Genomic DNA, 21,135 nt, shown 5'->3' on the forward strand with positions numbered 1-21,135 from the left:
ACTTTAAATCATCGCATTCATCCAAGAGCACAAAATTTTCTTCAGAAAATATAATGCTAAAAGTTAAATAATCTTTTCCAAAAGCAACTTGTATAGCATAATTATTAAGAGCAATGGTTCTGACATTAGATAGACTTTAGCTTGAATCCCAACACTCTACTTACTAATATTGTGACTTTTTACAAGTTCCTTAACCTTTCTGATCCTTGATTTGCTCTTTTCTAAAGAAAATGGGGATAGAGATTATCTACCTTGTAGGATTGTTGGGAGCATTAATTAAAATGTTGTATTTTAAGCATTTAACATAGTGCTTAGTTCATAGGAATCCTCAAGACACAATAGCTTTTGTCATTATTATTATTACTTTTATTAATATAGAACTAAAGTCATTTATAAAATTATAAGAAATCTTTCTTCTAAAGCAAACGTAACATTTATATTATATCAACTACATTAGGGACATTTACCATGAATCCGAAATAAAGTTTTTATCACTTAACAAGGGTCATGATATACTGAACGATGATTAGGACACAAAGCAATTGCTAGGTGGCCAGCTGCACTCACTGACTACCTCCTAGGTGAATTGCTTCCTTACATCAGACTTGTAAATGCTGTTCAGATTTGTGCCCTGGGAAAAGGACAAATTATTACATGTCTCAAATAGTTTAAGCTGCAATTCCTGTATTTCCAAGTGCCAAGGTTCTATTATATTGACTAGTTTATCTCCGCCTTGCAGTTAAGTGCCAGCCTGTCTTCCTGCAGGCTTCTTCAACTATACGTTGCTCAATAGTAAATCCTCATCATAGGGATGACTTATTCTTCCCAGCCTGTGCCAAAGGCAGGAATGCCTTTAAATATTTTAGGAAATTCAGGAGCTATCATAGAACCTCATAGACTGGATATCTGCTTTTCTGTGCAAAAGCCATCATGCTCTGCCCAAGCCAACCCTCAATCAACAGATGATTTGGAAGTTGCTAGGTTATTTGCTTTTTTCTTACTTATCCACTGGTCCCTTCCCAGGCTTTCTTTGGCATTGCCTTCCTATTCCCAGTGGGGGACCATTTCCTTTTTTCTGTTACCTTCCATTCCTTATATTTCTCCTAGATTTTAGTAAAGGAATATATTTGCATACATTGTGTCCCAGATGTACACTGAAATAGAAAAAGTACAGATACTTTTTAGCAAAAACATGTATTTGTATGTTTTAAAGCCTTGACCTCTGAAATCTAAACTGATAGGTATTTCTCCCTTGCATTGATTCCAGGGTAAGTCAGCCTTGTGGTCCCACCTGTTACATTATCAGGAAAACCGTCAGAGAAAACTCACATCAGGAAGCTTCAGTACCTCAGGTAAGATGGTTTCTGCAACACTGAAGACAACGCCCTTCATCTATTTTCCCATCCCCCACTGGAATGATCATCTGAAGCATATCATTCCAGGTCAGTGAAGCCTTTGCTCTGGAATGTTTTCTATTTTAAATACTGAGCTACCAGGCTCTCCAAACCACAGAGCATACCTAAGCCATAGGGTTTGTTTTCATTATGTTTTTCTACATCCTTTTGATCAACAAGATAGAAAATTAATATCAGTAAGAGGCCAGTTTTAGAATTGAATTTGAGTTTTACTGCAGCACTGGTGTCCTGTGTTTGGAGCAAGCTGTTTTTAGAGTCTTTTGTTTTATTTCTCTGACATGGCACTGGGATTATCTATCCTGTTAGTCAAGAGAGCCTCTTCAAAGGCAAGGCATGGTGTGAATGATCTCTTATACTTTTCTTTCTGCTTCTAATTTAATAAAAATGTCACAGTTTGTAGGGACTCCAGAGATCATCTAGTCCAGCCCCTTTATTTTACAAGAGGAAGAAACTGGGGTCCAGAGAGGAATAGAATTTACTTAAGATCACATGGCAAACTAATGGAAGATGCCAGATTAGAATCCAGGCCTCTTGTCTTCTTGTCTGGTGTTCTTTATACCATCCTACAACGTCCCTTCCGGATAGTCTCCCTCCTCCTCATTTTACTTCCTGGCTGCATCTCCCCTTCACACCATCCTTTGTTCTCTACTCTCTGCCAGAATGTTTGTTTACCTTTCTTGGATGTTCTTATCCTAACGGTAGAGATGAATTAAATGAGGTGAAAAGATGGACAGTGAACTCTTTGCCCTTGAACTAGTTGACCTCAACTGGCACTGAACGTAGGGAGACAATTGGCTGAAAATCAGGCATAAGAGTTCTCTAGGTAGCCTTATTTTTGGTCTGTAGGTAGCCTTATTTTCTGTACATGTGGGAGTCTTCTCAGGAGGGCTGTACAAGTTATTGCTGAGGGATAAACTATAGCCAAAAATTCTCAACAGCTTGATGATGAAAACACTGTTTTAAACATTGGGCCAGGCATGAGGATTTAAAGGTATTGTATCTTCTCTTTTAGAGGTCCACGTGTTCTGGGACAGGTTCTTTACACATTCTCTTGGCTCTTTTATAGCCCATTTTGAAGCTAGAACAGGACATGAGTAGTAACTCCAAGTAGTAATAGAAGCACTGCTTCCATGGATTATGCTAGATAGATTAGGAGCCAGGAGATTTGTGTTCCAGTCCTGACTGCCACTTGGTGACCTAGGTAGAGTAGCTAATCTCTCTGAACTTCAGTTTCCTCCTCTGTTAAGTAGGGAAATTGTGATACCTTCCTTGACTACCGAAGTTGTTAGATAATTAAATAAGATAATATGCATAAAAATACAAAATCTGATCTCTAGTAGGAACTTAATAAATATTTATGAAATGATTAAAGTGTTACCAATGTTACCAACTATTTCCCATAGAAATTTGTGATTTGAGAGAAAAGAAGGGTAGTCAACTATTTCAATATTCAGACCTGTTTGGACATGACCAACTTTTCTGTTCTAGGAATACTTCTTGATTCAGAACGGAGGAAGTCTGATGCCAGTTCAGTCATGCCTCCCCTGAGGATCTCCTTGATTCAGGATATGAGGTCAGTACAGACTCACGTGTAATAAGCCACTAAAATCCAGTTTTCAGTTGCCACTTAGGTGTCCACTTTAAATAACAAGATCTCAGTGGCTGCTACAACATCTCAGCTAACCAGGAAGCCCTCCTTATTGGTCTTGTGCTTCATGTTCCATTTGTAGAACTGTACAAACAGATGGGTTTCCTGGTATTTTTGGAAAACTCTACCAGGATAAAGGGGCATAGGAGAGAATCTCAAGGGCTAAGGGTTCAGGGTTAGCCTGGATTTTGAAGGACTGTACTGTCTTTTTTGCCCTCAAATTGTGGTGAGCCTATCTAGCAAAGCTACACAGGAGCCCAGAATTTGAAGAAGAGAGATAGACTCTCCCAGGGCGTGGGATAGGCGTCCTTTGGCTTTACAGGTGAGGCAGTAGCTGTGAGTTCCTCTCCCACTCTCTCCACTCCCCTTTTGCATTCCTCCTTCAGGCACATCCAGAACATCGGAGAAATCAAGACTGATGTGGGAAAGGCCAGAGCATGGGTGCGACTGTCCATGGAAAAAAAGTTACTTTCCAGACACCTGAAGCAGCTTCTCTCAGACCATGAACTCACCAAGTAAGGCCACTCTACCTAGAGTAGAAGCAGGCTCCCAGGAATGGCAGGGAGGAATTGGAAACTCTTGTATGGGAAGGGGGGGAGTGTTCACTATGTCATTGCTGCTGCATTCAGCTAACCTCAAATTGCATGTGAAGGTTTTGCAGTATTTCCTCTTCTCCCTTGTTAACTGTAGAAGAATACTTCTGCTGTATCTGTTCTCCTTAGCTTCAACCTGAATGCTCAAAACTAGCTTTCTTAAAGAGGTAGTGTTCATCGTCTTTTTACTGTATTCAGGTGGCATGTATACCTCTTGAGCATAAGGCATTTCTTCTGCCTCTTTCCTGTCCTGGGGAGCAAAGGATTAGAGAATGAAAAGGAAACTTTTCAGATATTCCCTTATTTGTCTTGTTCTCTCCTGAGCCCGGGGCCAGCCCAAAGCACAACTAATTCCTTGTTCTTCCTCTCTGGACCCTGCCTGAATCTCCCTACAGCTTAGAAGGGCTTTCAGATAACACTGCTAGGCTCTCTCCCTCCACACCTTCCTCCCAGAAAGAGGGAGGGTAGAGATTCCAAGGCTCTCACATTCATAGGAGCTGCTAAACCTACAGTTCCTTTCTCTTGATTTTTTTATCCCTAGCCTTCTTTCTGTACCCTAGCCACTAGAGGGGCAGGAGGGAAGAAGGCTGTCCTCCTTCTCTGCTTCTCAGATTACCATCTCTCTGTCTTTTCCCATCTGTAATTTTTTGGCTCTTTGTTCATTGACAAGACCATTGGGCATTTTTCTTTTTAGGATTTCCTTAGGCATCTTTTCATGGTATCCTTTATTGTGTGACTCCCCTATGGATGATAAGCAGAGGAGTGGACGTTGGGGAATTTTGTGTAAGCTGATTGATTAAACCTGTAGATCTGGTTTTATTCAAGTGAAATATAATTTTTTAGACTATTTATTGTGTCTGTGAACCACAGCAAGAAACCAGGTTTAAAACCTTGATAGGTTAGAAAGCTCACTTGAGAAGTTAGGAAATAACAACTTTTAAAGCACTTAAATTTGATTTCCTAAAGGGACAAAAAGGTTTAGGAATAAAATTCGAAGCTTGGGAAGACAGCTAAAAGAACAAGTAAACATGTAAGCGTGGGCTTTGGAAGGAAAACATTTGCACACCGGATTCTAGAGGACAATTGTATGTCCTAGAAAAATCTGTCATCATAGCTGTGTAAGCGCTGGGGTCTGGCAGGGCAGGAGTCCTTCCTGTGGGTCATTGTGGGCTTCTCAGTTGGGAAAGGCTGCAGGTCAGCTGGAGGACAGGGCAGAGAGGCAGCTGAGAAGGGGCAAGCATAGAAACCTTATGAAGGCCAGGACATGCACAGGCCTAGGGCAGGTGGGCTTAAGGGCCTCAGCAACAGCAAACAGTGCATAGACCTTGGTGAGGAAGCTGATCCTGGTTTCTTTAAACTGTAACCCTGTTAGAGGAGATAAGCTCAGAATTTACTCAGTGCACAGTAACTTCTCACCTGATATTCTGACCCCTGTGCTACTCCAGTGAGTGGAAAATGAGGAGAGCTTTGCTGCCACAGATTGCACTTGGGTGGGTGTAGGGAGAAAGGAAGGGACATTTTGTTGAAACCTACCTACCCCTCCACTCTATCTTTTTGCATCTTTCTCTCCAGTTCACTTGAAGCTCATTATACCCCTTACTCTTCTCAGGATGTCTGCAGCCCTTTCTTGTCTGTACTTCTGCATGACCCTAGTCTCTGACCTCTCTTCACCTGGATAACTCCTTCAAGGCCTGGTCAGAAATTTTCTTTGCCAAAGTTTTCCTGGACTCCCCAGAGACACGGTCCATTCCTTCTTGCATGCATAACATTTGTTACAGTATTTGTTCATCCTCCTCCCCTTTTTTTTAACCACTGATATGGTACATTATCATTATCTGTTTGCTTGCTGCTTATTAAAATTTGCTTTCATTGAGGGCATGAACCCTCATATACCATATACCCTACTCAGTGCTGAGCATGTTGCCTAGCACCTAGTAGGTTCCTGGTATTCAACCAGCACACATAAAATGTGTGCATAGCTGCACAGACAGGAACAGTTGGATAGCCTTGGGAGAGTATGTTTTGATAGAACGTTCCTTAATCTCTGGGATTTCCAGCTAGCCTCCAAGACTCTTTGCAGCCTGGAGATGAAGTAAGGTAGAGGCAGGGGGAGGGGGCCGTGTATTCATGGGACTCACTGAAGTATAAATTCCAAAAGGAGAAATTAGTTGCTTTAAATAGGGAGCCAAGACTCTGTCTCCTTGACCTCTCTGCAGTGACTAATACCATGTAGTGCCCCCTTTACCTTGAAACTCACTTTGTATGGTTGCCATGACCCTATGCCATCCTGTTCTCTTTCTCCCCTTACTCTTTCCATGATATTGGTTTCCACCATCTTCAATTCTTTGTGCATGCACACGCTTTCTTTGCTGTTCTCTCACTTGGTGACTTCACCCGTTCTTATGACTTCTGTCACCCCTAAGCAAGTAACTCCCACATCTGAAGCTCTAGTTCCGATGTGTTTTCTGAGCTCCAGCCCTGTGTTTACTTCCATTCACATATCTTACCTTTAGCTAGAGAGAACAAAAGCAAGCTTCACAGTCTTCACCATAACTACTTTACTCTCAGATTTTTGTTTTGTTTTGTATTTTGCTTTTTTGCATCATAAATTTTATTCCTGATGCAGGACAGATTTCCTTCCATCCCCAAAATGAATCACATGCTGCCCGGGAAAGGACTAGGAACCTCTCCCAGCATCTCTAGGAAGGAGAATGGCAGATGCTGGGGACTGGGAAGGCTTTGCAGTTCCCCAACCTACTTATCCTCCCCTTCTCAACAGAGGATAGCTGCTCCCCACTATTATTCCTTTCAACCCTTAAAAAACCAAAAAAACCAAAACAAAACAAAACAAAAAAACCCCAACCATCACTATTAAAAAACAGCAACAAGAAAAACACTTCAAGTATTGGGGGAGAGAGGTCTGGGCTGGGACTTGAGGTTGTGGGTCACCAATGGAAGAGGGAGGGGAAAGAGGAGGAGCCATCACTGTTTCTGCTGCAAGGTGCTTCCTTGCTACATCCTGTAGCAACTGTGTGTCCACCTCCTCTGCTGGCGACTGCACATAGCGGACCGCTGAGCACCATTGTGCTCTCTGAAGATCTCCCCCCACCCCTCCCTACCTACATTCAAAATTTGGAGTTAGTCTTGACTCCTTGCTTAGCTTTACCTCCCACAAACAGATTTCAAGTCCTTAGCCTCTGCCCCACCTGTCTCCTTACCATTTTTACTGTACTGTTTTAGTTTAATCCTCATTCCCCTTTGACCTCCCACCTGTACTAAATTTAAATTTCTGAAGATGGTCGTGGCTCTCTCTTTACTTCTAGGGTAAATTGCAGAAACCCATTACTTACTGGCAAATTGCAAACTCTTCAGCCTGAAAATGTAGGGCCTTCCTTCATTTGACTCTAGCCTAACTTTTCAGTCTCATTGCTGAATGATCATTTGCCTGAGCCCTCAACTCTAGCCAAACTGTTTTCCACATATACACAACACCTTTCTAAATTTGCGCTGTGCTTCAGGCCCCTCTTGTTCTAGAAAGCCTTCCCGGACCACTGAAGCTATGGCTCTTTAAATTCCCAGAAAGGGCCTCTTACTGGCAACTCATTATGGAAAGTCTTATACCCTGGCCTTTTCCTGATTTATTCACTTAGACTATACTTGAGGGCAGGTGCTTTTCTCTCCAGCACCTGTAGGTAATAGTTCTTGGTTGGTAAATTATCTGTTGAAAGTACCTTATAAACCTGGCTAGGTAGAACCTCACAGATCTGAATCCTATACCTCTCTGGCTGTGGTGATTGCAGTTTGGGCAACCAGGACAGTTGCCTTCTTTTGTACTCTGCATATTTCTCTGTGATGAGGGCCTGCAAATTTGGTTCTCAGTGTCTCCTCTGTTTGGGGAAGATGCTATTGCTTTGCAGCTGCAGAGGGCCTGGAATGTCAGGCAAAGGAGTTGGCCTTTGATGAATAGACAGTGGGGATGAAGGGAGAAAGTTTGACGAGAGAGAAACGACATGATCTGCATAGCTCTTCCTTGTCTGAGACCTGGATCAGATGCAGGGGCAGAAGCCTGCCCTTCGGTGCCTCTGAAGCTGCCCTGGGTTATACCCACATTCAGAACAGTGTTCTGACTTGTGGCTCTCGGCTCTACCAAGGGTTCGAAACCAGGCCTGGTGATGAATGGTGACCAAGACCTCTTTCCATTGCTATTCACACACCGTACACTAGGTAACAGCCTAAGTAGAAGCCTCAGAAGACTTGTGTCATCCCTGATGGAATTTCATTCCAGCCCTCAGTTTAGGACAGGAGATTCCATGACCTGTAACACTTGACGTTATAGTAATGTCAACACCTGGACACACAATAGTGTTTGATTTTTGTTGTTCCTGCTGTAGCTTAAGCCATTTTCCCTCCAGCCCTCAGTTACAGAGTAGCTAGCTTTGTTCCTTTATAGGGTGAACATGAGGAACTTGAGGAGTGATATTTTATTCTTCCCTTATCTGTCCCCTTCTGGAACTGAATAATTCTAGCTTCTCTCCCCTCCTTTGGCCAGGAGACTGATGTATTGCCTCCTCTCCAACAGAAAGCTGTACAAGCGCTATGCCTTCCTGCGCTGTGATGATGAGAAGGAGCAGTTCCTCTATCACCTCCTCTCTTTCAACGCCGTTGATTACTTTTGCTTCACCAATGTCTTCACAACTATCCGTGAGTATTCCTGTGCTTCCCCACTGGCCTTCTCAGGCAGTCTTTATGAACCTGCCTGAGGCTCACTCACCATCCCCTTTTTAAAGAAAGAAAATTGTCCCTTGTACTTTCTATGTGTCTTTTGCTTCTGTGGGGAGGGAGGTCCACTTGCCCTCCTTGGAGGTGTGTTTTCTCTGAAGCTTCTCATTCTCGTTCTGAACTGGGGAGCTCAGTCCGTTTTGCCGTCATGTTGTCAGTGTTGTCCTCCCCTAGGCACTGCTCTGGGAGTCTAAGGCGATTGAAGGTGGAGTGGAACAGAGCAGGGTGATGCAGTTTACCTCCCTCCCTGCATGTCTATAAAGTATCTCTCTTTTGTTTTGGCCTGAGAAAGTCAGTCAATTTTTTCTGAAGTAGCAGAAAGAACTCCAAATGGCAGTGGGAGGTTTGAGCCTAGGCCCAGCTCTGCCCTAACTAATTATGTGTCCGTGAACAGAGTCCATCCTGCTGTGGGCCTCAGACTATTTTCAGGATGTGAAAGAAGGTTCAATATAGTCTAATGCCCTTAGAGCCTCATCTTCTTTTTTATTTTTTTGAAAAGAGACAGGGTCTTGCTATGTTTCCTAGGCTGGTCTTGAATTCCTGGCCTCAAGTGATCCTCTTGCCTCAGCCTCCCGAGATGCTGGGATTACAGGCGTGAGCTATGACACTCAACCCAGCTGAGCCTCCTCTTTCTTTGATGCCAGGATTCTCTACTGGGTGGAGGGAGGTCTCTGAGTTTGCCCCATGGTTAGTTCTTTGGCCAGTTACTCAGCAGCCTTGGCAGCTTGGACTCTTGTTTCTATTTGACACTCCATCTTCCCTTTCAGAGACTGGGGCTGTGGACTTAATAGAAGTAGCACTGGATTGGAATTTAGAAGACCTGGGGCAAATTATTTCCGTCTCTGTGTCTTGGAAAAGAGATTACAAATCTTGTGTGACCTCTTTTAAGAATGTTGTGATAGTTATTAGGGTTCATGAGATAACAGGTTGGAAAGCACTCTGAAAAGCAATTTAATACAATGTCGGGAGTTGATGTTATTGTTTAAAGAACAAGTTCACTTAGCTCTGAGCCTGAAAATAGGCTTGGATCTTTGACCTTTGGGTGGTAACCCGAGAGGAGTAAGATTGAGGTGCTTGGAGGAGTTGACTAATATTCTAAGCCAACTAGTACCTGGGACCCTGCTGCTCCAGAGTTCTGCTAGGGCCACAATCCCACCAGCATGCCTGGGTCAGGTTAGGGACCCATCAGATATGGAAAGGATTCCTGAGTCCCCTCAATGCCTTTGTGGCTTCCCCTAAACAGTGATCCCATACCACATTCTGATTGTACCAAGCAAGAAGCTGGGGGGCTCCATGTTCACTGCCAACCCATGGATCTGCATATCAGGAGAACTGGGAGAGACACAGATCTTGCAGATTCCCAGGAACGTGCTAGAGATGACCTTTGAGGTATGTGTTATCTGGGGCCCACGACCCCAGGCTCTGTGGGGATCTAAGTTTGCAATAGCTGCTTTGGGAAGTTTTCTGCAGGGTTTTCTGGAGGCCTGTTCTGTACAGTATAATCCATCAGCATAGCTGACCTGTCCTGAGATGAGGCCAGAGCCAAGAACTGACCTGGGGATGGGGGGCCCACCTTTCCTAAACAATGTCTGGCTGGGAGGCACTTACTTGTCTGGACTTACACATCTCTTTGTGCATGGATGTTGAGGAATCCCCAAGAGTTCTTTCAGCTGCTGAGCCCAAGTGTTCCAGAGACTTTAGAACCCAATTCTGGAGCCTCCTGCTCCCAGGCGCTATTCTTCCTCTAGGTAGCAGCATCTTCTTTCTCAGCCTTGGGCCCCTCATGAAAGTGCTATACCACCAGCCCTCGTGGTAGGTAGAGCCATGAGCTCTACCCCTGCAGATGCCAGGGGACAGGTTGTAGGCAGCCAGTCAGATCTGTGCCTCCGAAGACTGTCCGTCTCTTCTCCTATTTTCCTGACCTACCTCAACTCCTCTATTTGTTCACAGTGCCAGAACTTGGGGAAGCTCACTACTGTCCAGATTGGCCATGATAACTCTGGGCTGTATGCCAAATGGCTGGTGGAATATGTGATGGTCAGGAATGAGATCATAGGACACACCTACAAGTAAGTGTTCCCTCAGATATGCCCTGAGGTAGGGTGGCAAGGTGTACCCGCAGGGGCTGTCAGTGATGCTTCGGTATGTGGAGTTCTCAGGGAGACCCATTAGGTTGTAATAGGCTGAGGCAACTTCCTGTTTGGCTCTGCCTCATGCAATTGAAAAGAAATAGAAGGAGGGTTTTCTTTTTTTTTTTGAGACAGAGTCTCACTGGGTTGCCCGGGCTAGAGTGCCGTGGTGTCAGCCTAGCTCACAGCAACCTCAAACTCCTGGGCTCAAGCGATCCTCCTTGCCTCAGCCTCCTGAGTAGCTGGGACTACAGGCATGTGCCACCATGCCCGGCTAATTTTTTCTATATGTTTTTAGTTCTCCAAATAATTTCTTTCTATTTTTAGTAGAGACGGGGTCTCGCTCTTGCTCAGGCTGGTTTCGAACCCCTGAGCTCAAACAGTCCGCCCGCCTTGGCCTCCCAGAGAGCTAGGATTACAGGCATGAGCCACCGTGCCCGGCCAGAAGGAGGGTTTTCTAAGTGAAGATGTATGGAACTGCTGTGCACAGGTCCCCTGCCACCAATGCCACTCAGGTGGCTTCTCTGATAACACACAGTGGGCAGATAGGGCCTTGAGGGAGTCCCTAGCCTGGCTTCAGAGCCTTTCCCCAGGGATCGGCGTTGTCAGTGGCTCTTGCCGAGCAGCAAGGAGAAGGGGACTGTGGAGGAGCTGGCAGTTCTCACAGGCCATTGCCTGACCTTTAGGTTCCCGTGTGGCCGGTGGTTGGGGAAGGGCATGGACGATGGAAGCCTGGAACGGATCCTAGTTGGGGAGCTGCTCACATCCCAGCCTGAGGTGGACGAGAGGCCATGCCGGACCCCGCCGCTGCAGCAGTCCCCCAGCGTCATCCGGAGGCTTGTTACCATCTCGCCCAACAACAAGCCCAGTAAGTGGGAAGAGGGGCTGGGCCCTCATGCCACTCAGTCTGGGCCGTAGGCAGATCTCTCTGAGCCCTCATGTGGGAGCCTGAATCCCAGCCTGTGCGGCTGCTACAGGAACCACCTCTGCCAACAGAGCTGCCTCAGGTATTCGGCATCTCCTTTCATGAATCCGTGGGAGTATTTGGCACTCTCCTTAGAGGCCTGGAAGTGGGGGGGTGGGCTTATGCAGCCAAGCCTGGGCACTCTGTACTATTTGTATGTGATCCTATAAAGGAGAGGAGTCTGCTTTTCTGGCCTTCTCTTTCCTGATTCCTGGGTTTCACAGTCAAGGCATGGCCCTCTTTCGATTGCCAAAAATTCCAGGGTAAAATGGAAAATAAACTTTATTAGCATCTCTTAGAGATAGAACTCTAAGGTATTAGCTTTTGCTTTTTACCCAAGATTGTAGGAAGAACTAGCTCAGTAAAGTTGGGTGGGCAAGAGCCTCTGTTTCCCAAGGTCTAGCTTCCCTGCCTCTCCCAAGGGCCCTCCCTGTGTCCTCAGTCTCCTACTCAGTCAGCTGAGCACTGTTAGCCTCTGAGATTGGTTAGGGATGTCTGCTTGATTTTTTGTCAGAGCTGAACACTGGACAGATCCAGGAATCCATCGGGGAGGCAGTGAATGGCATCGTGAAGCACTTCCATAAGCCTGAGAAAGAGGTGAGCCTTCCTGCCCTCCAGCCCAGGGTCTTATATTGAGTAAGAGGGAGTAATCTTGTTTTTCCAAGTTTCTTGTTGTACTCTTCCAGGCCCATGTGCTATGGATAGCCCAGAGTCTTGTAGAATGTGCACCTCAGCTAGTTTGAGATGGAGCAGACTCCTTCCTCTGGGGGCCTTTGCCTTGGTTCCCCTGTTTTCCTGCCATACTGATGACCCAGTGGAGTCCCTAAGCCTCCAGTGAACAGTCCCTATTCCTGTCCTCTTTTGGATTTGCCTGGGGATCTCAGAATAGTGGCCACTGCTTTGTCCTCCTGGTGGGAAATCTCCTTGTATGTGACCCAGATCCATCATCTATTCATTCATCCATCCATTCAATAGCTCTTCACTGAGAGCTGCTCTGAGCCAGGCACTGTGCCAGGTGCTGGAGGGAATAGACAAGGCCCTTGCCTGCTTTTGCTGCCTTCCCAGCTCTGGGCTGTGGGTTTGGGGATGCGGGGGTGGGAGGGCAGCTCAGCTGTAACAAGCCTGGCACTGTCCCCTGTTTCCTTACATAGCGAGGCAGTCTGACGCTGCTGCTTTGTGGAGAGTGCGGTCTTGTTTCTGCCCTGGAACAGGCTTTCCAGCATGGATTTAAATCACCCCGGCTCTTCAAAAATGTCTTCATTTGGGATTTCCTGGGTGAGTTGGGCTAGGGTATGAGGGTGGAAAAGCACGCAGAGACATGGTGAGGGGGACTCACCAGCGTGGCATGGGTGCCAACAGCTGGGGTCTGAGGTGCAGAACCCAGATCAGGTGACTCTTAGATCTCTTGTTTGTTTTGCCTGGTTTTTCTTGAAGGGAATGACAGGATCTCTCCTTCCCCCTTCTTGAACCCTTACCTTCTGAGAATTGAACAGAAAAGATTCTTTCCAGACATCTGTTATCTAGTACGGGCTTAGTCATGAGTCCTCACACTTTGTCCTTGTAGATGCAAAGGCCAGTTAAGAGTGTTGGAGTCCAAACCCTGTGTTATGCCCACTTGGAGCGTTTTCGTGCAAGAAACTATCCTTAGAGTTTTCTTGTATCTTCAGACTAGGGAAAAGACCATCTTTGTATCAAGGGCCACATAAATAAATTTTTAAAATAAGGATAGGGAACATGAGGATCATTTTGAAATGTGACCAGCCATTTACTAGCCTGTGATCTTGGACAAGCTATTTAACCTCTATGTACTTCAATTTCTTCATCTATAAAGTAGGGATAGACATCAGAACATTCGTGTTATTCTCATTAAGTTACCTGCGTGGACTAGGAGAGGCCCATGGCAAGTGGCCTGCAGGACAGTCAGAGACAGGTTGGTGTTGAGAGCCTTTGTCACTGGCAAGCTTTTCTACTCTTCACAGAAAAAGCACAAACCTATTATGAGACATTAGAGCAGAATGAAGTAGTCCCTGAGGAAAACTGGCATACAAGGGCCCGGAACTTCTGCAGATTTGTCACTGCAATCAACAATACTCCCCGGAACATCGGCAAGGACGGCAAGTTTCAGATGCTGGTGTGCTTGGGAGCCAGGTACTACAGCCTCAGGGCCCAGAGTACACAGCAGCCAGCCTTGGAGGTGGTGCTGGAGGCCTGGTGTGGTGCAGGGGTGGGGAGTGGCTAATGACCAGATGCCCCTGGGCAGATGAGGCCTTGGAGGGCTTCCAAAAGGCCCTTAATTTCCTTCATGTATCATGTATAGTCATGTGCCCCATAACGATCTTTCAGTCAACATCAGACCACTTACGGGATAGTGGTCTTGTAAGATTATATTAATTATACTCTATTTTTAATGTACCATTTCTATGTTTAGATATATTTGGATACCTAAATACTTCCCATTGTGTTACAGTTGCCTGCAGTATTCAGCATAGTAACACACTGTACAGGTTTGTAGCCTGGGAACAACAGGCTATATCATAGAGTCTAGGTATGTAGTAGGCTAGGCCATCTAGGTTTGTGTAAGTTCACTCTATGATGTTCACATGACCCAACTGCCTAATGACACATTTCTCAAAACATAACCTGTTGTTAAATTATACGTAACAGTATGGGTGGAGATCCGTGGGGATCTGTGGGGATGGGGATGAAAGTGTATATGTAATTGAGGGAGGACGGTCTGCATTTTGATGGGAAGGATCAAAATCACACCAGTGGAGAAATTGGAAGCACAGTATATCTAGCCATTCCTTCAATAAACATTTGAATGGCTTTATGGAAGGTGGCCAAAGAGAGGTGAGTAAAACATGGTCCCTTCCATTTGGAAGTTTACTTGTCCTAATTAAATAAAGTACAAGGTAGAAGGTTGTGAAGAGTGGAAAAAAGAAGTATCCATTCATAAGATATGCTGAAAATGTAGAGAGAGAGAAGGCTTTAGGAGGAGGTGGTATTTGAAGTGAGCCTTTAATGGAAGGAAATAGCAGGTAGAACATGGGAAGAGCTGGGACAGAGAAAAATTCCTTTCATATTAGGACAAAATTGTTTAATCAGGGGACTGAAATAATATTAATCTGATATCATGGGTGGTATGCATCAGAGTGGATAAGATTGTTAGGGGCTATTCTGGTAGGTCAGGTGAGAGAGCATGAAGCCCAAATAAACCTAAGGCAGTGATTTATTCAGGCCACATAAGGGAAGGATTGGCATTGTGGTCAAAAACAGACTCTAGGACCAGATTCACTAGGTTCACATTTCAGGTCAGCCATTTACTAGCCTGTGATCTTGGACAAGCTGTTTAACCTCTATGTACCTCAATTTCTTCATCTATAGTACCTACCTCATATCATAGGGTTTTCATGAAGATTAAATTTCATGTAACGATGCCAACACGTGCTGAGCACCATATGAATGTTAGTGCTTATTATTCTTCATGGTGGTAGCTGTTGGGAGGTGAGATGCTTTGGAAGAGACTGGCTGCTGAGATGGAGGGAGTAGTGCTGAGTGCAGCATGGTGTCTGGTGGTTGTGGGTTTATCTAGGGAGGGTGAGGAAGGCAGGGGAGGAAGAGCAGCCCTGCGGATAGGTGACGGGGGAGTGGGGGTGGGGGTGCTGATTGGGTCAGGTTGGGTTGATGTCCCTGGGGCTGTAAGGCCTCGTTGCCAAACCCTGTTAGGGAGGGAAAGGGGGCTACGGGGAGCTGTCAGCTTCTTCAGCCTCAGACTTAGTTCATAGTTTCCCGCTTGGCCTTGCACTAACTGTCTCTCTTCCTTTTCCCTTGAACTGCCTGGACCGCTCCTGCCCTATCAGAGATCACCTTCTCCACCACTGGATTGCCCTGCTAGCTGACTGCCCCATCACTGCACACATGTATGAGGATGTGGCACTGATCAAAGACCACACACTTGTCAATTCCTTGATCCGCGTGCTGCAGACATTGCAGGAGTTCAACATCACGCTGGAGACATCCCTTGTCAAGGGCATCGACATCTGACCTCCCAGCACCAGCCAACAGCAGGACTGAGAAAGACTCTCACCCTGCAGCTCTTCCCAAAGGGATTTAAGTGAATTGTGCAGGAGATGGAGAGGATATGTATACTCACTGTAAAAAGAAAACTAGAGGATTTTTGGAATAAATAATCTATTTTAGAGTTTATTTGCTGATTTGCTTTTTACACACTTTCATGTGAAAGAGTGATAGGGAGAGGGAGCGAGGTTGGTGCCGCTTATTTTGAAGCTGGTGCTCTCCCTCGCCATGGCCATGTGCTGGAAGCCCGCAGCCTCCCTGGACTGAGCCTGCGGCGCCGTGCGCGGGGCAGTTCCACTTCCTCGCCCCTGTTGCATTAATGAGGCCATTCCACGTCGTTTTTAAACTAACATTTTCTATATTATATTAACATTATTATGGATACTTGGCTTTCACGGGCCACACAGGTGTGCTGAGCGGGAAGCCCCATGCTCCAATCAAAGGGATTTTTAGTAGTGCCTCTGCGCAAATGCTGAAGAGTCAGTCCCACATCTTTTCTTTTTTGTCAGTATTATTTGGGAAGGAGACGTGCCGGGACCTGTCATCGTGCTCAAAGTTACATTTCCTGTTGGCACACAGTTGCACAGAAGTAAACATAAGCATGTTTTAACAGGTTTTTCTTCTCTTTTTTCTTTTTTTAAAATGTTTTATTTATTTAACCCTCCATTGTGTGTTTTAAGTATTTCTTTTTCTTTTTTCTTCTTTTAAGGAAAGGGAAAGCTTGTCACGATCTAACTGGCTATGTTATTGTTAAATTTATGTTGTTTTGCAACTTAGAAACCAGCTACAGTATGGCCCATTTAATAAAACACCTGAAACAAAACTGCCTGGGTCACTGACTTTTATGGGGGTGGAGGACTGGGCTGTGGCATTACCTCTCTCCCCCGCAGGCTCGCGGTTGTGGACAGCCCAGGATGCCGCTGGGGAGCCTGGCGTCTCCTGGGTCCTTCCCCTGCAATGCCAGGAGCTTTCGTAGCTGTTAACTCAAGTGGCTGATTGAGAGGGATGCAGACGAAGTTCTTTTCCCTATCTATAGAGGAAGAGACTGAGGCACAGGGAGGAAGACCTGGCCAAGGTTGCAAAGACTGTCACCTGACTGAGACTGGGTGGGCCATTTTCTGAGAGGGTGAGGGAGACCAGGTATGGGAACATAGGACACAGAAGACTCTGTCCACAGGAGTGGGGTGTGGAGGGAAACTGTTTCTTGAGAGAAGGATTTGCTTTTCCAGAGATGGCAGGTGGTAGAGCTTTATGAGAGGCCTAGGAACCAGCTTCCTTCATTTTCGTTCTTTAAGCTGCTTTGGCGGGAAGCTCCAGAAATGTAGCATGATCAAGTAGAGCACCTCAAACCACTCAGCGTCGTCTTGTATGCTTCCCTGGTTTTGTAGGCACTGTTCCCTCTGCCTGGAATGCCCTCCTCTCACCCACTTCTTGTGCATTATTCAAGGTGTGCTTTAGGAGTCACCTACTGTGAAGTCTTCAGATCCCCCTAGGCAGTTAATCATTCCATCCTTGTGCTCCTGTAGTTTCTTTGACGCTGGCACCTCCTCTCTGGGTTATCATTGCCTGCTTTCATGTCAGGCCCAGCCCTTAGACCATGAGCTCCTGAAGGGCAGAAAGGATCTCTTGTCCATCTCCATCCCCGGGCCTGGCAGGTGGAGAGCGCTTTTGGAAGAGATGAAGAAAGGAACTGGAGAGCCACAGTGCAGCATTCTGCCAGCAGGGGGCACCAGTGGGCAGCACTGCAGCCATCTGCCTGAAGGCCATGGAGTCTTCAGTTCCGGAGATGGGGGAAGGTAGGTGAGGGTAGGTGGGCAGTGCCTTTGGACCTGGATTGGGATTCCTGGCCTGGGAAGAAGGGCAGCATGGAACTCAGTTGTATGTGTATACTGTGGGCCTACGCCTGAGTTTACCTTAAGCCACTTGCTTTACAAACATACCTCTCCCTTTTCCTCACAACTCTGCAAGGCAAGTGTAGATTATCCCAGGTTTATAGGTGAGGAAATTAAGGCTCAGAGGAGTTTAGTCATTTGCTCAAGACCACACAGCCCATAAGTAGTTTGCAGCTACCAGGACAATCTTACTGCAAGCTGTGGCTTTCTCATATTGATTCAGGTCTCTGCTCAGATGTCCTCAGAGAGACTTACGCTGATCACTCTAAAAGACTAACAGTTCCCATCTGTCACTTTTTATTGCTTTATTCTGGTTTATTTTCCTTCCTAACACCTATAAACATTATACTAATTCTTTGTTAATTCTTTTTTTTTTAGAGACAAGGTCTCACTGTGTTGCCCAGTCTGGACTTGAACTCCTGGGCTCAAAGAATCCTCCTACCTCAGCCTCCCGAGTAGATGGGACTACAGGCACATGGCAACACCCCTGTATTTGTTAATTCTAAATGTAAGTTTTATGAGGGAGGGACTTGATCACCTTGTTCACTAAGTAGTATCTGGCACGTGGTAGGTGCCAAGTAAGTATCTGTGGACTAAATGAATTCATTGGCAGTGATTAAGATCACAGACAATGGAGCCAAAGTCCTTAGGTTGACTCCTTGCTCTGCTACTGTGGCCTAGGGCAAGCTATGTAACTTTCCCAAACTTGAGGTTACTCATCTATACAATGGGAACGATAATAGTGCCTGCATCATAGGGTTGTTGTGAGAATTAAATGAGTATGTATATGCCTAGAACAATGTCAGGTGTATAGTAAGTCTCAATAAATGTCAGTTATTGTTGTTATTACCCTGTTGTGTTAGGCGCTATCCTGGTTCCTGGTATATGAAGATGACCGAGACCCAGACTTCCTGTCCTCAGGGAGCTCAGCAACGAATGCTGTAGGGAAGAATGACACGAGAGGAGGTATTGACCGTGATGAGGTCTGCTCAGGGCAGAGGATTGTCAGAGGAGTGAGTATTGCATGTTGAGAGAACAGCTGAGCAGGGGCACGGAGGTATGAAAGTGCCTGCAGGTTGCAAAGCTTGGGTAAGTCCAGTGCCAAAGTCAAGTCTGAGCTGGGGCTGGGTGAAGGTTTGTGGGCATCACATCCAAAAGGTGAGAGACAAGAAAAGGGCTGACAGGTATGGCAGGGCCTTCAACGTTACTGGTGCTCAGGAGATGTGTGCACTCACTGAATGAATAAACATGCTGCAGACACAAAGACCAGAGCCATGTCACCAGTATGTGACCTTCCTAGTGCATGTTTAAACGCCGTGAATCTTACTGCTGCTCTGGGCCCTCCTTGTCTGACTGACGTGAGAAATGGAAACCCGTGGCCAGAGCACAGCTACCAGGCTGTACAACGTGGAGGTGTGTGTCTAAGCGCTCAGAGGGTATGGCCTGAATAAGTCACTGACAACATGTGTTTGTAACCAAAGTGACTGGTCAACCACACTGACAGAGTCACTCATGACAGTCACGTCTCAGGGGAATGGGGGGAGTATTGTTTAGGTAACCTGGGAATACTTCCCACTCCTTTACCTTCTTTCAGCTTTTAGGTGCTGGTTACTTGAGCCAGTGCACAAGTCAATTACAGTTAAATGACCCTACCTGTGTGTGGGGGTGGCTCTAACTTGTACAACTTGTACCATTGTCCAGTGGGTTGTGGTTCTGTGTGGTGGGTGTACAGCACCCAGCACTTATTATTGCATCAGTAGAGGGCGTTGGTGGCCTCGGTCAGCCAAAGCAGCAGGGAAGCAACACCTTTTCCAGCAGACATTGCCGACAAGGTGGGTGTGAATGTGTTTTATAAATGAGGGCCCACCTGGTACCACCACCTATTTCTGTGCTCCTAACAGCTGATTCTGCTGTGAAGGTCTCTTTATATGGTGGTGGTTTTTTTTTTCTGAGACAGAGTCTCACTCTGTAGTGCCATGGCGTCAGATTAGCTCGCAGCAACCTCAAACTCCTGGGCTCAAGCAATCCTACTGCCTCAGCCTCCCGAGAAGCTGGGACTACAGGCATGCGCCACCATGCCCGGCTAATTTTTTCTATATAATTTTTTTTTTGTTGTCCAGATCATTTCTTTCTATTTTTTAGTAGAGACGGGGTCTTGCTCTTGCTCAGGCTGGTCTCGAACTCCTGACCTTGAGCGATCTGCCTGCCTCGGCTTCCCAGAGTGCTAGGATTACAGGCATGAGCCACCATGCCTGGCCTTTATATGGTGTTTTGTTTCATAATCTGCTGCAAATCATTTTTTAATGTTGTGTGTACTGTAAGAAAACAGACATGTCAGTTGCTCAGTATTTTAAGCACACTTATGTCAACTGTGTTCTTTTGTGTAGGGCCCGGCCCAGCTTCTCTAGCAGCCCTGGGTAATCAAGTGCATTCGGTTTGCTCAGCAAGCAGCCTTGCCTGCCTGGGCTTCTGCACCTGCCCTAATTCAGTGTTGTCCAGACTCGGAGATTTCAGGGGCTGGTAAATAAACAAGCAAACAAATGAACTCAGTGAATTATTATAAAGTGAGCACCCTTGTAATCACCACTCATGTGAAGAATAAAACTTTACCAGCACCCCCCAGGTCTCCCTGTCTCCTCTTCCCCATCCCAGTCCCAGCTGCCTCCCTCCTTCCAACTTCTTGACTTTTACAGTAATCACTTCCTTGAGTTTCTTCATTTTATCACCCAAATGTGCATCCCTGCACACTACAGTCTTACTGTCCTTTTAAAAACACTTGATACCTCTTTTAAGTCTCTTTTAATCTAAGGGCTCCCCTTCACCCCTTTCTTGTCTTTACATTTGTTGAAGAACCTACCCAGGCCGTTTGATCTGTAGTTTCCCACAGCCTGGATTTTGTTAATTTCATGCTGGTGACGCAATTCAGTGTGCTCCTTTATTCTCTGTGTTTCCTGCAAATCAGCAGCTAGATCTAAAGACTTAATTTGCCTCAGGTTTGATCCCTGTGATGAGACTCTAGGTAGTGGTGTGCTCGCTTATCAGGAGGCACCTAATGTCTGGTTTTCCCTTTTTTTGATGTTAGCAGCCACTGATGCTCAATGCCTACATCCAGCAAGTAATTCCTGGGGTTACAACACGGGGACATCCTAATCTATCATTTTGTTTTTATTTACTAGATGGAATAATTTATAAGGATATATTTCCTCTCATCTACTATTTGATTTCCCAGTAGAGTTTGTGTGGGAAAGGCAGATAAGTGCTCAATTCTTTCATTTAGCCAACTTTTAAGATAATGAACTGGTTCTCTGTTATCCTCAGAAGATGATTATTTTTAGAAAATATTATGAACTCATGTGTTTAAATGTATTTGTTGGGCTTCCCTCCATTGCAATTATTATCTTTATTGTCCTATCTTTGGCCATTTGGGAGCCTCTTCAGGTTGGCTCCTGAGTTGTTTTGCATGACTTTGGTGGTCTTTAATATCTTCCTAGCTTTCTAGTGTTTGATGTTCCCAGCTCATCTTATGTACTTTCTGTCCTAGACTTGGAATGAGCCATTTTTCCAAAAAGCCCGGTTTCCTTAAACGGAAAATGGTATTGCCAGACCATAATCAGGCACTAGAGATGCTCGTTGCTACT

The 21,135-nt window shown here is 45.6% G+C and overlaps 1 protein-coding gene across 1 annotated transcript in view; it reads left to right on the plus strand.

The window, feature by feature from the left end:
* DENND5A (DENN/MADD domain containing 5A) overlaps positions 1-16,428 on the plus strand; it is a 112,050-nt gene extending 95,622 nt beyond the window's left edge. The window contains exons 13-23 of the mRNA XM_012654394.1: positions 1,268-1,352; positions 2,904-2,988; positions 3,450-3,578; positions 8,236-8,357; positions 9,679-9,824; positions 10,386-10,504; positions 11,251-11,432; positions 12,043-12,125; positions 12,680-12,803; positions 13,508-13,676; positions 15,389-16,428. Of these exons, the coding sequence (XP_012509848.1) occupies positions 1,268-1,352; positions 2,904-2,988; positions 3,450-3,578; positions 8,236-8,357; positions 9,679-9,824; positions 10,386-10,504; positions 11,251-11,432; positions 12,043-12,125; positions 12,680-12,803; positions 13,508-13,676; positions 15,389-15,572 (1,428 nt within the window). The 3' untranslated portion in view covers positions 15,573-16,428. The remainder of the gene's footprint in view (positions 1-1,267; positions 1,353-2,903; positions 2,989-3,449; positions 3,579-8,235; positions 8,358-9,678; positions 9,825-10,385; positions 10,505-11,250; positions 11,433-12,042; positions 12,126-12,679; positions 12,804-13,507; positions 13,677-15,388) is intronic.
* Positions 16,429-21,135: the final 4,707 nt, after the last annotated feature.

The sequence above is a fragment of the Propithecus coquereli genome, unplaced genomic scaffold (genome assembly GCF_000956105.1).
Source record: "Propithecus coquereli isolate 6110/MARCELLA unplaced genomic scaffold, Pcoq_1.0 Scaffold44, whole genome shotgun sequence".
NCBI lineage: Eukaryota > Metazoa > Chordata > Mammalia > Primates > Indriidae > Propithecus > Propithecus coquereli.